Source organism: Caretta caretta, chromosome 19 (genome assembly GCF_965140235.1).
Source record: "Caretta caretta isolate rCarCar2 chromosome 19, rCarCar1.hap1, whole genome shotgun sequence".
Classification (NCBI taxonomy): domain Eukaryota; kingdom Metazoa; phylum Chordata; order Testudines; family Cheloniidae; genus Caretta; species Caretta caretta.
In genome coordinates, this window is record NC_134224.1 from 9,966,391 (window position 1) to 9,983,140 (window position 16,750).

Here is a 16,750-nt window from a genome sequence, read left to right on the forward strand (position 1 = left end):
CCTTGGACTTTATATTTTCTCTCCCAATCTCTGTAGCTATCCTTCCTTGATCCATGTCAGCTACAACTTACAAATGCAACAACATGCCAAGGAAGATGCTTACTAGCTTATGTAGCTGGTGCCAATCTCTCCCTGTATCTGGGATACACTTATTCCTGATAGTGATGGGGGAATGAGAGAAGAGAACATAAGGGTCAGAACCATCCCTGCTTAAATCCATTCTCTTTGACTGAGTTACATCAGAGCTATTTCTGAATGGTCCTTCATTTTCATACTGAACAATGGGTCCTTCTGATCATAGTGTCAAGGGGCATATTTCTCCCCTAACTAGGCTCTGCACAAATCAAGAGTCACAGGTATTCCCCCCCCCCCCCCGGAAGTTTATTGCCTCAGAAATCTACTGTCATAAAACCACCCTTCCGAATCACTGCTGGGAAAGTTTGATCAGTTCCCTAGAACTGCATTTCCCTACCTGCTTATCTGCTCTGGGAAGATGAATCTGAAAGTTTGCAACAGTTGCATGGTGAGACTCGTGGTGCTTGTTCTTATGAGCACGCCTAGCGTGTCCTGCAAATTAAATACACCTCTGACTTTGTGAGTCATGCCTAAATAGGTATCCATTAATTGGGTAATAATTATTAATAACCCAGATTATTAAAATATTACAACAGTGATGCAACATAATTATTTAGAATAATAACACTTGTTCAGATGTCCTAATATCTCGAGTCACATTACATGATATTCAATCCAAAAAGTGAAGTTAAGGGGGAAAAAGCGGGGGGCGGGATTATTCAGGCCTTTCTTCCATTATTTTATATTGTGTCTCAGAAATATTGAGCAGTACCCGTAGTTTTTCGATGATCAAAATACACTCCACAGACTCCAGCCACTTCCTATAATCAAAGACGGCAGTTAACACCTAAAGAAAGCTTTGCATTGACTGCAAAACTGGAACTATTAGAAATAACCATCAAGGCAAGATTTAAAGATAACCGCGTTGAGATGTTAGCAACGCAACTGAATTGTCCTTTCCCTCATAATTATGGACACGCTAGATAAAAGAGGGGCGGGGCATGGAATGTTTAACAAGTTAGATTCGGTTTAAGAAAAAAAAACTGAATCATTTTTCGTGTGTGTTTCTGGGCTTGTCTAGAAAATGAAAATCCCCACTCAGAGCCCTGGACAGCGTGAGGCCGATCTGCCTTTCAGCACCAGGGACAACGAAAGGCGGCGCTGACCCAGCAAGTCAGCACCCTGGACAGAGCATAGGGATTCCGGTTTGATCCTGAATTTTCTCTTTCTCCCCCCATCCTAGTCTAAACTGGACGCGCTTGGCTGGCCCCCCGGTGAACGGGGCTACTGAAGGGTTTGGTAGCCCACAGACAGATAAGGTACTGAGCCAGAAGCACTGTTTTAAAACCTCCCCACTTGCCCCTTCCAGCAGGGTGAGTGTAGCAATGTGCAAATCGGTGAATGTTGAATGTGAATCCTAGGCTAAGCAGGAATCGAGTTATTGCAGAGCCCAGAGAGACGTCAAATGTTGCCTTGGCCAAACTCGCCAGCTCACCGGCAGGATCCCTTCGGGAAAGGAAAGGGGGAACCAGCTTTAGAATCGGCACCTAACCCAAGAGTTCGAGTGACTTGGGCGAGAGGAGAAAGCCCCAGGAAGCGGGGTGGCGGGTCCTGACTGTGCAATGAAGGGACAGCCGGGGTTAGCGGGGCTCTCAGAGCCCCCCTTTCTGCGGGAGTTCCCCCAGCCTGGGCAGAGGGAGGAGCGGGGAGCGCTCGGCCAGGCACTGTCCTGCGCTAGCCTCGGAGACCCAGCCCCAGGCTCTGGGGGTGTCAGTTGCGGGGTGTCCAGGCCCCTCCGAAACGGGAGTGAAATTCTCGCCTCTTGTCAGTCCCCTCGGCTGTTCCCCCCTTTAACTCCCGCGGGAGAGGTCAGTGCCTGGGTGCCGACAGCGCCCGGTTCAAACCCAGCTGCTGAGCGCGGCGGGGCCTCCTGCCAGTTCCCACTTTGGGTCTGATCTCTCTTCGCCGCCGGCCTTTGGTCCTCCTTCAGGCAGGGAAAGGCCGACCCGCGTCCCCTGCACAGATCGCAGCCGGCTCGGGGTGAGGAAAGACCAAGGGCTCGGCCTTGATCAGTGCCCGGGAGGGAGATTGTCTCTTCTCCTACACACCCTACAGCTAACCGCCGCTTCCCTGAAACGGAGCCACTCCGCTGTTCGGCGAGTCTCGGCTTAGCGCCCATTTCCCACGCGGGTGGTTTTAATGAATGAACAACAACCAAAAAATGGAAAATCTCCAGCCAGCCTCGCCATTTGAAAATTAAAAATAACAATCCCCATAAAAGTGACCTGGCGAGAGCTCGGTTTTCCTGGCCGCCAGGAATGATCACTCATCAGTGTCAATCGTTTTTAATTTACAATTAACATGTTTTTATTGGGGGGGGGGGAAGGAAATACTAATTCTAGTTTTGAAGTCCCGCCTCCAGCCCCCAAAACAAGCAAGGGAAAGGGACCGTGTGAGCTCTTTGGAATCGGAGGAGCCAGGGGGACGGAGCCGTGGGTAGAACCAGAGGGAGCGCTGGGGATGGACGGAGAGATAGAAGAGTGTGTTTTCTTTGAGCAATCCCTATATAGACCATATAACGGCCCACGGGCATCTCTGTGCATTGGAAGCGGCCTGTAGCCGAAGGAACCGCATTTCAGAGCAGGGTGTGGCAGGTTTGTTATGGGGCGGTAGAAAGAGACACCGGTTTCCGCGGTCTGGGGGTGCCCCCCAGGAAATCGGGACGGGGGGGGGAATCTTTTGTCCCTGCTCGTGGGCTTGGAAGGAACCGCTAGGAGATCACCCACATTGTCGCCAGGAACAAGCAGTCCCTTTACAAATAAAAGAGGCGAGGACCGGGCGGCCGGGGTGGGCTTGGCCGGAGCTGCTCTCGGAGTTGGGATAAGAGGCGCTGTCCCTTTAAAAGTTCAGCCTTGCTCCGGGGGAATAGCTCGCTGGCATTGTCCAGTTTGAACTGAGCGCCGGAAATGGAGCCTGCACTGGTCACTCAGCCATTGTCCTGGGCCAGCCATGAAATCTCTCCCCGGGGGGGAAGGGGGGGAGCTTGGAGATACCCACCCCTGCGAAACTCAGCTCCCTCCAGCCCCCACCCCTTCAGGCCATGCAAATCGGGACCCTCGGTTGCAAATGCAGCCCCCCCCCCAGCCAGCCCCTCCCCCAAGCCACTATCAGTGGAGGGAAGAAAGCGCCCCCCCCCCCCGAATAGCCAAATGGGTCATTTCCGCTCCAGATATGTAATGCCAAATATGCTGGCCAGAGAGAGCCTAGAGTTCACACCCCACTCCCGGGGCGCGGGCGGGGAGGAGGGGGATTAATCCCGGGACCCAGCATTTCACGGAGAGCAAGTGGATTTCCCAGACAAGAACCCCCTTCCTTAGGGGTCTCTCCTCTGCTGTGCGCCCGGGAACCCCCACCCCCGGGCGTCTCCAATCCCATCCATCAGCCCCGATGAAGCATTGATCGCATCTCATTTGATCTGATTGCCTTTTAACCAGCTCTCAGGCTTCGCTTCCAATCCCCCCTGCCCACCCCAGAGGCCCGGCTGTAGTGGGGGTAGAAAATAAGATCACCATGTTTATCCCTGAACTTTACATGTATGAGGGGCAAAGATATTTATGCCCTGCCTAACTTATTGTGAAGGGGCGAGATCGGAAAATACTTTATAAAAAGAGTGATTGGAACAGATTTAATTCCCAGGTTGTTATGCAACGCTTCCCAAAACAACTCTGTGATTTGGGGCCAAAAGAACCGTTTACAGGGGATTCGATTTGGGTGACTTTCATTTTAACATCCTGTTTTTCCTCTGGCTGGGGGACATGGCTTCTGTTTGCTGGCGTTTCTACCCCGTGTGCAACAATGAAATTTACAACACTGAGTGGAGCTCCCCAAATTGTTACCACCAGCCTTTGATTTTAAACCACGGAACAGGGGCGGGATCTCTTAATTCGTCTTCCACGTGATGCATCGAACCACAAAATCGGTTTGCTCCCCCCCTTCATAAAACATCCCTTTGTGTTTTCTTCTCCGCCCCCCTTAAGACTTTGTTTGTTTGTTTAAAAAGAAATCTTCCCGGGGAAATTTTAACTAAAGCCCAGCATTGAATAAATAACTGTGGGGGGGGGGGGGGGGGTTGGTTCAAAAGCAGGGTTGGGTCATTTCAATTCCGCTCGAATCAGAAATTTGGGAAGCCAGATGACTCCAATCGCAGGTGGTTTGAAATTAATCCATCACCAGAGAGCAATAAACGGGAAAACAATCAAAGGCGCCCCCCACCCCATTAATTTCAGATCCTCCTAGGAGCAACTGCCCATGACTGAGTATTTTGGGAGAGGGCCCCTCACGAGTCCCTTCCTCTGCCCCTAGCAGTGCTACCCCTGCTCTCTCCTCTCCTGGGGGAGGGAATTGGCCGAGAAAGGTTTCACGTGCCAAGCAGGAATGAAGCGGGAGAGCTCTCATTTTAAACAGGTCAGCTAGAGTCCTGCCGATCATCTCCCAGCCAAACTGACTAGAGGCTGGGGGGGGCGGGAAGGGTACAGCGGTTAATAGTGTCCTGAAGGGGGTGGAGTGGAGTGCAAAGGGGGGTTGGGAGGGGTCATTCATTTTTTTATTTTTTTTATTTTTTTTTGGTCTTGACAGGTGGTTTCTGTCCGTGATTGGCCCGCTGTGGGGTTTGCACTCGCAGGCAGCCTTCCCCTCCCTTAAAACAAAAATCCCTCTTGGAATGTATAATTATTAGCAAGGGGGGAAAGTAACTGAGTCAGGTGGGGGAGGGGGAGGAAGGGGACACGTGAAACCCACACTCTGATAAAACAGAGCCATGGATGTCTAGGCAAGGCGCCCCCCCCCCCCCACCCCCGGCTTCAGCAGGCGTGATGAAGTAGGAAAAGGAAGAAAGTGAAATTAACCAGGGCTGTCCCGCAGCAGGCAGCATGGCAGAAGGTGACTCCCCCCACCCCCACCTCCGGGAGGGGGGAGAGCTCAGGGGTGTTGTCGAGGCGGGAGAGAAGGAGGAGGCATGGCTCTAGGGGTTGCTATTGTCTCTTAGAATTTGGGATCCTTGGAAAGCCCTTGGGCCCTCCCACCGCTATTGTTGGAGTGAAGATGTAGCACGCTGAGTCTTCTTTTGGGGGCTGAGCTGTGGGGACACCCTCCCGGCTGGCTGCAGAGCGGAGGGGATTCCGGCCGCAGCTCGGGCTTTTGCAAAGGGGGTGCAGGATGGGTTCCGTTTCTAACCAGCAGTTTGCAGGTTCGGTGCCGCTTCATTACAGCCTTGGTCGATTTGTGGAGGGGAGGGGGGAATTCGCCGCTACCAAAAATGATCTGTTTTGTTTGTTTCAGCTTTGTGGGAAGAATCCACCCCTGGGTGCTTTAGATCTAGCAACTCACTAAACGAATGATTGCTTTCTCCCCCCCCCCCCCGCCTTTTTTTCCTCCGGCGTGCGGGGGGTGGGGGGGGATAGTAAATGAAATCAGTGCATCACTGCAACATGTGCTTTCCTCTGGGGTGAGAGTTGGGACGTTGTGGGCTTTTTAGGGGATTTTGCGAAGACTGGGCGAATCTAGCAGCTGGGAAGGGGGGCGGGAGTGGAGAGGGTGCCTTTTAAAATGGGAGATCAGCTGATTTCTAGAGGCAAAAACTTTTCGGGGGGGTTTCTTTTATTTTGCACCATTTGGGGGAGGAGGGGGTTCAGTCCCTCGGTCTCTTAGATCTAATCGAGGTTAATTGCAACTGATCAGCATAACAAAATTATCCTTCTAGGGACGGGAGATTGATTCCCCCCCGCCCCAGCCCCCTTTGCGATCAGACTTGGGTGACCCGTACTTCATGTCGGGGTGGGGGTTCGGTGTATTTGCTTTAGATTTGGGGGAGAGGGAGACTCCCCCGCCCCCCAAAGGAGCAAAGGCTCTGGCGGTTTCTCTAAGGCGAGTGTGGAGCCGCCTGGCTTGGTGCGCGCAGCTGGATTGCAAGCAGCAGCCGTCAGGAAGAGTCCTAGGGAATCGGGGGTCTCAGTAGTGGGGGCCCCCTCCGGGGGGAAGGGCAGGGGCTGCAGAGGGAGCCTCGATCATGCTTCCATGGGCGCCCCAGCTGCTGGTCCCCATCGCCGCACTATGGCGAAGGCGGCTCTCCTGGTTCCTTCTCCCCTAGCTCAGTGGGTCTGGCTTGGATGTTTCCAGGTGGCTGTGCGAAGACGGGCGAGGAGCCCGCGGGAGACTCCCCCAAGCCAGACGGGGAACCCCAGCCCCTCCACGGCTCCGGGATCTGCAAATGGTTCAACGTGAGGATGGGCTTCGGTTTCCTCTCCATGACCAGCAAGGAGGGCACTGCCCTGGACGCCCCCGTGGATGTCTTTGTGCACCAGGTAAGACTGGGGGGGGGGGGCTTCTCTGAGGCCAGCGTGGGTCCAGGGGCTTTTCAGCCTCCTCCGCCGGTCCCTGGGCAGGGCGGTGGGGCTGGGCGGTTTACGGCCTAGGACGCTGGCAAAGATTTCAGCTCAGCCCTGGGGGCAGCTCGCCCTGAGTGGGGTGGCCGGGGGGAGAGGTGCGTTTGGACACGGGGGAGTCCCCTGCATTGGGGCTCCTGCTTTGTGAAGCCTCTTGGGGAGGGGGTAGCTCCAGCCTGTTTCTGAGGCTCCCTCCTCCCCCCCACATCTCAGGCCAGCTTCATCAGCCCCACGAGTGGGGGGAGGGGGCGGGGAAGGGGATCCCCATGCCACGCTGGGCCTGCAGGGATTGCGGCCTTGCCTCGGGAGCTTTGGGATTAGCGCTTGTTTCTTGTGATTGTTTTTGCCTCCTCTCTCCCTTCCCACTTCCTCAGCCCCGTGGGGACCGGGGGACTGGTTCGCCAGGGCCAGCTAGTTGGGGGATTTGGGGACGAGCTTCCCCTCCGGAGTACCTCCAGGGAGCCAGCCCTCCTGCAGCGTATGTAAAAGGGATACCTGCTTGATCCCATTTTCTGTCAACAATGGCTCATGTGGGAGCCCATAAGGCTGGGCAGGGAGCTGCTATAGGCTTTGAGAGGCTAGGGGTGGGGGCTGGCTGGAGAGGGGTTTGTAGGCAGGCACCCTCCTGCTTAAAGTGGGGTGGAAAGTGCTCCCCTGCGGGTACTGGAAGTAGAAATAATGTCCGCGGGCCTGCATGGATTGTGGGAGGGGGAGTGGATGGAGGAAGAAGTGTGCTGAGAGATGGGGGGCCAAGACAGTGAATTAGAATAGGCTTCCCACCCCATTCCAAAATGATGGAATCACTCACAAGCTCATTGGGCTACAGGGCACAGGTTAAAACACTTTGTGCCCTGACCGTGGTATGATTAGGTCCCATCTAGGAGAGAATCATGTTTTTAGAAACCCCGACCCCCACACTGTGGCTGTTAACAATGGGCACTGCCCGTTGACCGTGTCCACATGGAAGTTAAAAATCATCCACCTTTTGATCCCTCTGGTGTAACACGGCTGTGTCCTTAATGTGCTGTCAAATGGGATTGGAGACAAAAATCTAAGCTGGTCAGAGATGGGTTCTAGCCCTGGCACTACCTAGGCTGAGACTATTTCTTTGCGTGGTGTGTTGGAGTCGCCTTTCTCTTGCTCTAAAGAGGCAGACAAATCTTACAACCCCCACCCCCAGAAAAGTCCTCCTCCACAGTATGGAGGGAACGGGGTGCAGGCCCAGTCTCGGTTTGCATCTGCATGTGACAGGCCTATGAAACCTGTGATACATCTGATGAAGTGAGCTGTAGCTCACGAAAGCTCATGCTCAAATAAATTGGTTAGTCTCTAAGGTGCCACAAGTCCTCCTTTTCTTTCTGTGATCTGGGTGAATGCCAACCTAGGGAAATGGTCGTGGGCATCTTCTGTGGCACCAGCTTTTAAAATCTCCCTGCCTGTGCGGGGCAGTGACTCTGGTAGCCTCAACCATAGGCGCTGGAACTGGGCGGGGTGCTGCACCCCCTGGCTTGCAGTGGTTTCCATTATATCCAGGGTTTCCAGTTTGGGTTTAATGGCTCTCCGCACCCCCACTGTACAAATTGCTCCAGCCCCCCTGCCCGCAACCATTTCTGAGCATTGTTGCAGCTAGAGTTCTGGTCCAGGAAAGCGCTTTAAAGCATGTGCTTAAATCCCCTTGAAGCCAATGGGACTCAAGTGCTTTGCTGAATCTGCCGTACACTGAAGCATAGGTGGTCTCTGGGGGAAAACCCTGGGGCCTGGTTCTGCGTTTCTTAAAGTGTGTCTACACTGCAAGTGAAGGCGTGATTGTTACACGGGTAGGCGCACCCCGGGTAGCTTTAATCTAGTGATCATGGGTAACAGTAATAATATAGACATGGCACATAGGCTAGCAACCAGGGTATGTACCCAGGATCCTCAATCAGCTTATAGTCTGGATACTAGCCTGTGCCATCATGTCTACACTGCAGTTGTTACCCTAGATTACCCTAGCTAGATTAAAGCTAGCACAAGGATGACTACCCATGCTGCAATCCACCTTCACTTGCAGGGTAGACATACCCTTAGAGATGTCTGCATGATCTCTGTTCTGGTTCTGCATCTTTCAAAGGCCTTAGCTACCCTGGGATACAGGCTGACACAGGTTAAACACAGTCTGCCCAGCCAGTGTGGACACAGTATAGCTGGTTAATAGTAGGGCTGAAGGGTAGCTGAATATGGATTGTGTGTGTTGTTGTAAACAACATGTTTGCTATTTATTCCTAGATGGCACCAAAGAAACTTGTTCTCTTCATTGAAAAGTTGGTGTGGTGCTTGTAGTGTAATATCCTGCAACAGAGTCGATTATTTAATGGGCGTTACGTTATGTGAAAACCACTGAAAAAGCGGAACTTAGAAATGGACATATTGATGGCTCCTGAATGTCATGAGACCTCCAGAAAAGAGGGTTCCTTCCGGGGGTAGGCTGAGTGCCATTGTTTAAAGAGTTCAGAACAGGGCTTTCCCAGAGTTCAGGGTGTTTCAAATGCAGAGTTTTGGTTATAACCTATCCCTGCCGTTGAGGAAGCTGTGTGTTGGAACCACAAGACTGAATGGAGGTGGGGTATGGGTTCTCTTTCATCTTCTGCTCCAGGAGGGAATGGCTCCTGCGGTCATGGCTGATGGAATGATATGGCAAATCCCAAAGTGAATGAACGTGGAAAACTGAATTCTCTCAGCCTGGGAGAATGCAGTCAGGGATGTGGCGTGGTGTAGAACAGAAAGGAAACTGCTTTTGCTCTAATTACACAGCCCTTTAGATGCATACTAAACATTTGTTTGAGTATGGAGGAGGTGGATTCAGATTGGCTGGGAAAACCCGGTTCCTGGAACTAGTCATTAGATCCAGTAAATGACAGTGCCAAGTTCTCTGTTAGAAGAAGCGACTGGATCTTTTGTGTGTGTGTGTGTGAGAGAGATTCAATGTGACTCCCGGTTAATGGAGTCTGGTAGGAATGCTCTGTTCTCCCCAGCATTTATTGCCCCCAGTCAGTCTAGTTTTCTGATTGCAGTCACTAACATTCCTGCACAAAAAAGACTTAGCCAGGGTGTGTCTGCTTGTTGTATCTCTCACAACCCACTATCTAGGAAAAAAGAAAAGGAGAACTTGTGGCCCCTTAGAGACTAATACATTTATTTGAGCATAAGCTTTCCTGAGCTACTGCTCACTTCATCGGCTTACTTCATACACTTCACTTCATACAGCTCACGAAAGCTTATGCTCAAATAAATTTGTTAGTCTCTAAGGGGCCACAAGTCCTCCTTTTCTTTTTGTGAATACAGACTAACACGGCTGCTACTCTGAAACCTGTCTAGGAAAAGGCCACAAACTTCCTTAAATCACCCAAGATGGGGTCTGGAGAGCCCTTAATCTGAGCCAGTGGTTCTCAACCTATTTACCACCGCGGGCCCTCTTTGTTATGCAGGCCACATCCACACAATATATATACTACCTGTATGGCCCTGAGGATGTCACATGGGCCGCAGCTGTGTGCTGATTGGGCCATGGGTTGAGCAGTTCCTGTGACTGTTCGCACACTTGGACTATGTCTAGGCTACCATCTACAGCCGTATAACTTATGTCACTCAGGGGTGTGAATAAGCCACTCCCCCCTTGAGTGACATAAGTTACACCGACCTAAGCGCTGGTGTGGACAGCACTAGGTCAGCAGGAGAGCTTCTTGCACTGAGCAGCTACTGCCTCTGGTGGAGGTGGATTAATTCAGTGGAGGAGAGCACTCTCTTCTGTTGGCTGAAAGCAGCTGTACTGGAGAGCTTACAGTGGCGCAGCTGCAAATTCTCCAGTGTAGCCATAAACTTAGAGGGAGTTGGTGGAGAGCTGGTATGTTCAAGAAACTTATGTAAGTGACTGAGTAGACTTTTTTGGAGGGGTGGAGGGGGAAATAGGGTCAAAGGTAACGTTGATGTCCAATTCGCTGCTCCCCAGCTTGCATGCTTCCTGCTTTAATTGTGTGTTAGCATTCAAGGGAACAAGACGCTTCCAGCTTAGCCTTGGAGGTGACAGAGTTGTGCCTGTGGGGCAACTAGGTGGCTTCAGCTTGATGATGATGGTCTATCGAGCCGTTCATCTCAAGGTTACTGGTTCAAATCCAGCCCCAGGTTGGTAGTAATAGAAAGTCATTACTAGCCAGTGGCTACTTGGCCTGTGTGAATTTAATCTGGAACTCAGTCCAGTTGTCTGGCTTCTCCCAAAACACCACTGGGATGGCACAAATTGGGGGCCCCTTGTTCGCAGCCCCAACAGAGAAGCCAAGGAGAGCATGGAGAATGAATGTCTCCTCTCATCCCCAGGAGTCATCCCTTGGGACAAGGTTGAGACACGTTTCAGAAACACAAAGGAAACTTCTACTTCCACTGTTTCAGAGGAACAGCCGTGTTAGTTTGTATTCGCAAAAAGAAAAGGAGTACTTGTGGCACCTTATTAATAAATAAATTGGTTAGTCTCTAAGGTGCCACAAGTACTCCTTTTCTTTTTACTTCCACTGTGTATGCTGTGCTATGAATAGAGGATGTTGGGGCTGTCAACCCAGCACCTTTCTTGACCACTACATAGCTGTGTATTTCGAGACCTTCACCCCAAGGAATGGTGTGAGAGTCAAGTCAGTGATGGGCCATAATCCAAAGTATCCAGAGGAGGACAGACAAATGGACAAATCCAAGCAATGAGGTGTCTGGGGAGGTGTTGAGAATAGGGGTGGTATCAGTCTGCCATGGGGTACCTCCACAATGCCCCAAAACCAGCTTAACCGGCTGCAGTGTCCTGGATAACCCGCTCCTTCCCCTCTTCATTTACATATGTGAATGATGACCCACAGGAAGTAACTGTGGGAGAAAGAAGGGAATTGGCCTCTTTAGATCTATTAAATCACTTTATTACAGGAACCAGGTTTGAATGGCCCTTCCCGGCAGGGGGTGAGTCTCCCTCTCTCTCTCCCCCTTTATCTGATCACAAAGAGATTAAAATCTCTGCAGGACAGGCGACTAACGGGGCTCCTCCAGGGCTGCCTTGTGAGCTTAAAATGAGGCATTCAGGTCAAATCTCCCAGCCTTCCCCGGGCACTGGAGATGGATTCATTTGGGGGCCTCCGAGGAGGCAGAGGGGATGAAGCACGTAGGAGCAGAGTTGGCCTTCAACCAGGATGCCAAGAACTGAGATGCTGGGTCCTTTCCCCTGCTGGTGTAAATCAGCAGACTCCATTGAAGACAATGGAGCAGCACTGATTTACACCCACCGATGAGAGAGCTGCTCATGGGGACCCTGACTGGCTGTAGAGTCCCAACAGCAGGGTTTAGTTTGGGAGTTTTATTTGGAAAGGTGGCTGGAATGGTGCATCCCCAGCTGTGGTTAGCACTCCCCCGCAGAAGGGGTGGGTTGGATCCACCTGGCAAGACCAATTCAAGCCCAGAATAGAAAGGAACCCATGAAATAGCCTCCTGGGGGAAAGAATAAAACACAAACACATGGAACTTGAAGTGGGTGCACGCCCAGGGTAGTCCCCGCTAGCCCCCAAGGCAGCAAGAGTTACCAGCAAAAGGGGAATTGAAACACATTCAAGGCAAATGCCCTGATTGGTACCATGGTTTGCAGCCTCAGCTGAGAGTCCAAGGACTGAATGGGCCATGGAGACTGAACTCCTTTCCCAAGCCACAAAATAGTCCTCATAGCACAAGACTGAGGCCCGTTGGCAGGGCACTAGGGGGGAGGCTGGCATTGCTGCCCTTCTTGTGGGGGCTAAAGATTTCATCTCCAGGCTGTCAGTGGGGCACCCTACCTACAACAAAGAACCGGGAGTCCCGAGCTCCTCTCCTGCCTTTGTCACTGACTGGCTCGGTGAGCTCAGGCCAGTCATTCCCCTTCTCTGTGCCTCTGTTTCTCCATCTGTAAAAACAGAGAATAGTTCTCTTGCAGGATTTTATATCCCATCTGTTGCTATGCATCCGATGAAGTGGGCTGTAGCCCACGAAAGCTTATGCTTGAATAAATTTGTTAGTCTCTAAGGTGCCACAAGATACTCCTGTTCTTTTTGCGGATACAGACTAACACGGCTGCTACTCTGAAACCTACCTGCCTGCCTGCCTCTTAGGGTGTGGTGAGGCTTCATATTTGGGAAGAGCTTTGAGAGCCTCAAATAAAACTAGTGAAAGTAAGCTCAGTGTACTACAAAAACAAACCCACTCGAGTCTTAAAACAGAAAGCTATTTAAAAACGGGCTCAGAGAAAAGCCTGAGGAATGTCTGGAAGCCCCAAATTAAATTCCCAAAAGGAGAGAATAGAAAGGGAATAGTTAACTCTGGGTGGGGGGGGGAATTAAACTAACCTGAACAATTAACATTTTGTGGGTCCCTTAAAACAACCGCATTAGAAAAATCATCCTGGTCCCTAACCCCACATCTCAGAGTCACTTTCCCAAAGAAATCACAAGGATTAATAATCCCCTGGAATTTTATGTACTTTACTGTTACTGATCTGATAGCAGGGCCCCCTATTAGCCAGAGAGTCGGGACTCTGCAGCTCTCTGGGGACCCTCAGCTTCCCAGCATGCCGTATGATTGGTAATGTGGTTTGAAGGGCAGGATGCTGTACTCCGTATAAAGCAATTCCCACCTCCCCTGATCTTGAGGCTCCATGTAGAGGCTGAACTTTAAATTAAACTCGGAGGTGAGTGTGTAGGGTGGTGGATCCCGTGGATAATTCATCCGGAGCTTCTTTGGGTTGCTGATTTCTAGGCTGCCATGGCCTTATAAAGCTCAGTCTTGAATGGGGGCAGGAGCGTGTCCTGAAAAATCAATAGCAAAACTCTGACTTATTTAATGCTGGTATTACGGTAGAGTGCAGAGGCCCAGCCAGGATCCTGGGCCCATTGTACCGGACACCATATATACGTGAAGATGTGGTCCCCACCCAAAGAACTTACTATGGGAACAAGTTCAGGCCCTTAAACACAGGGCCTATTGTTATCAGTGCTGGATTTATTGCAGCTTTGTGCCAAACATGTTCTTCCACTGCCGGGGAAAATAGTCCCTCCCCTGAATACTGCTGTGGTTGGAAGAGTGGAAAATACACGTATTGGATTAGCAACGTTACTGTGGAAAAATGAAAGCCTGTTGGCCAAGGATACGTGAGTGTTGAGAAGCTGCAATGAAGTGGAGGAACCTCTCGGCATGTTTATCAAAGGGGAATGCTAATGCGTATCCAGAGAAACTCAAGTGATAAGAATTTTAAAAGAATTTGGTTCTTGCTATCTAATAAGGATAGCACTTTGGCCGTTTTGTTTTGTTTTTTACCTCCAGAGAACTCTTCCTGGCAGGGCTTTGTGATATTGTATCATGCGGGCATCTGAATCCCATTCCTATGGTTCAAGGAATGGCAATTTTTCCCTGCAGTTCAGATCATGGGTTAGACAGGCATGACCTCTGGAAAGGAGACAGTGTTGTCTAATAATTAGAGCAATGCGGAACTGTGAGTTGGGACTCCTGGGTTCCATTTTTCCAATTTCTCGCTCTCTGAGAGCGTTGAGGAACCTTGTAAGATGTGCCACTGGAGGGCAAAGTATTTATTAATTTGAAAAAACTATATTGTATGAGGCCGCTGATACTGGGGTCCATTTGTGCGAGGCGCTCTAGGTGCACATAGAAAGAGACACTCCCTGCCCCAGAGAGCTTGTAGTCTATACAGACAAGACAGATAAATGGTGGGAGAAAGGTAGCCCTGTTATCCCCATTTTACAGATGGGGGAATTGAGGCTCAGCAAAATTGTAAATTGACCACGATCACAGGGGAAGTCCATGACAGGAGACCGAGGTTGAGCGGTCAGCTCAGAGTTCCAGCCCAGCGCCTTTACCACAAGACCAACACTGGGGCAGTTTACGCTATTCAGACTGAACAAATAGATCTGCATTCTTTTTTGGCCTTTGTTCTACCTTACAGCTGGTGTTATTTGTGGACGGGTGTCTTGCTGTAGACACTGGTGGCTTTTGATGAAAACGTTGCACCAGAGAAGCTCCTCGGTGCTAGCCATGGGAGCACTGGGGGAGCCCGGCTGTCGCGTCCTGTACGATGGTGTCGTCTACTCTTACTCCATGCCTTCCTAGGCAGCGCAGTGGTACAAATGGCCGAGTCCTGTCTGCTCTAGCACTTCCACTTCCACTGGGGGCACCAACGGTGGAACAGCCCTGATAACTCTTGGTGTAGAGGAGACCCTGGGGTGCATTGGTAGCAGGAAAACTGAGGCCTATCGTGGTCCGTTAATGGCAATAGCAGTGTAGACAGGGCTCAGGGGTCTTTACCATGATATTGTCTATTCTTGCTCTGAATTGGACAGAACCTGTTACGCTTTGATTGGAGCATTGTTTCCTGACCCAGTTGTGGAAGACGCTGGCCCACCCGTTCTCACGATCACACCTGTCTTAAAACCTGCTGCCTCCAGGCATGGCCGGCTCCTGTTGTGGCGTGCGTGGTCCCTTACGCAGTATGCCAATATTCCTCACTGCTGGCTTGGGAACCCTCCATTCTTTCTATTTAAATAAATATATAAATAAAAGGGACAAACTACCAGGTTGGTCCAATAGTAAAACCAGTCCCAGGGCAAGCAAGCTCCGTGGAGCAGTTTGTTGTGCCCCGAGCACATAGGCCCCCCCAGACCAGGGACCCAAGGTCCTACTGTAGTTCACAGAAAGCCCAACCTGGAGCGACGCTGTGCTTAACTTTCCATGAGTCTGAAGCCAGTGACCATGCAAGCTCTTACACACCTGAGTAACTTTACTTCAGCGAGTAGTCCCATTAGCCTTGTAACTCCCAACAGGTACAGCTCTTCTAGCGGAAGCTGTCGTGTGGATAAGGCTTGGGTCTCTTGTACAATAGCACCTAAAAGCTGCAGCTCAGATCAGAGCCCCGTTATGCCATGCACAAAATAGACCAGCGAGACACAGGAATATTATTCCCATTTTACAAACTGGGGGTGGGAAATGAGGCACAGAAACTGACTCACGCATGGTCCCACAGGGGCATGCAGAGACATGCCAGCAGGAGCCAGCTGCTTCTGGGAGCGTTGTGGGGCCATGGCAGGCAGGCAGCTTGCCTGAGCGCCCCACTAAACTGCTGGACTTTTAGCGGCCCAGAGATTGCGAGGGGACAGCCAAAGAGCCTGGCAGGCTGGACAGAAATGTTAGACGGGCCGGATCTGTTCAGTGTAAATAACCTGGCTGGGATCGTGCCCAGAATTAACAAGGGGCATCTTACCAGGACAGATTTTTCAACAGCTGATTTTGTTTTCTGGTGGCCCCAGCTCCTGATTCTACAGCCTGATGGTGCTTAATAAAGGTCTGGAAATGACTAATGTCTAGTGAATGGAAAGGGTTAGCTTGTAATCTTAACTCATGGTTGTAGTTCGCTAACAGGGAGAAATGATTCCCAAATAGGCATTTGAATTCTGAAGTGAATTTCCATTTGGCTGTGTTGTGACTCTTTTGTGATCCCCTTCTGTGAACATTTAGGGCTGTGGTTCTCAACCAGGGGTACATAGATGTCTTCCAGGGCATACAATCATCTAGATATTTGCCTAGTTTTGCAACAGGCTACGTAAAAGGTACTAGTGAAGTCAGTACAAACTAAAATTTCATACAGACAATGACTTCTTTATACTGCTGTATACACTGAGATGTAAGTACAATATTTATTTTACAATTAATTTATAATTATATGGTAAAAATGAGAAAGGAAGCAATTTTTCAGTAATGTGCCGTGACACTTGTATTTTTGTCTGATTTTTGTAAGCAAGTATTTTTGTAAGCAAGTAGTTTAAGTGAGGTGAAACTTGGGGTACCCAAGACAAATCAGACTCCGGAAAGGTGTACAGTAGTGTGGAAAAGTTGAGAGCCACTGATTTAGGGGATCAAGCTTTCTACCCTGAGCAGGGTTAGAGAATGCAGTGATGTGATTGCCAGAACTTTGTCTGCGCTGCCAATGTGGGTCTGCCACGGGTGGAGCTGCAGCCACTGGGAATTATAGGGTGTAAAGATTGCAGATCAGCCTCCAAGATGCCAGCAAACACCTAGTTCACTCCCTTGCAGAGTCCCATTGTGCTCAGTGGCAATGTGCCAAGTTAGACTTGGAGTTGTTATAAGGGAATCTGCTGATATCCAAGCTATTCTGAATGGGGAAATGCACCTTTGTACCT

General features: G+C 50.6%; 1 protein-coding gene across 1 annotated transcript in view; it reads left to right on the forward strand.

Moving 5' to 3' along the window:
* Positions 1-5,289: 5,289 nt before the first annotated feature.
* The window catches only part of LIN28A (lin-28 RNA binding posttranscriptional regulator A), a 31,778-nt gene continuing 20,317 nt past the window's right edge, over positions 5,290-16,750 (forward strand). The window contains exons 1-2 of the mRNA XM_048825941.2: positions 5,290-5,320; positions 6,250-6,434. Of these exons, the coding sequence (XP_048681898.2) occupies positions 5,290-5,320; positions 6,250-6,434 (216 nt within the window). The remainder of the gene's footprint in view (positions 5,321-6,249; positions 6,435-16,750) is intronic.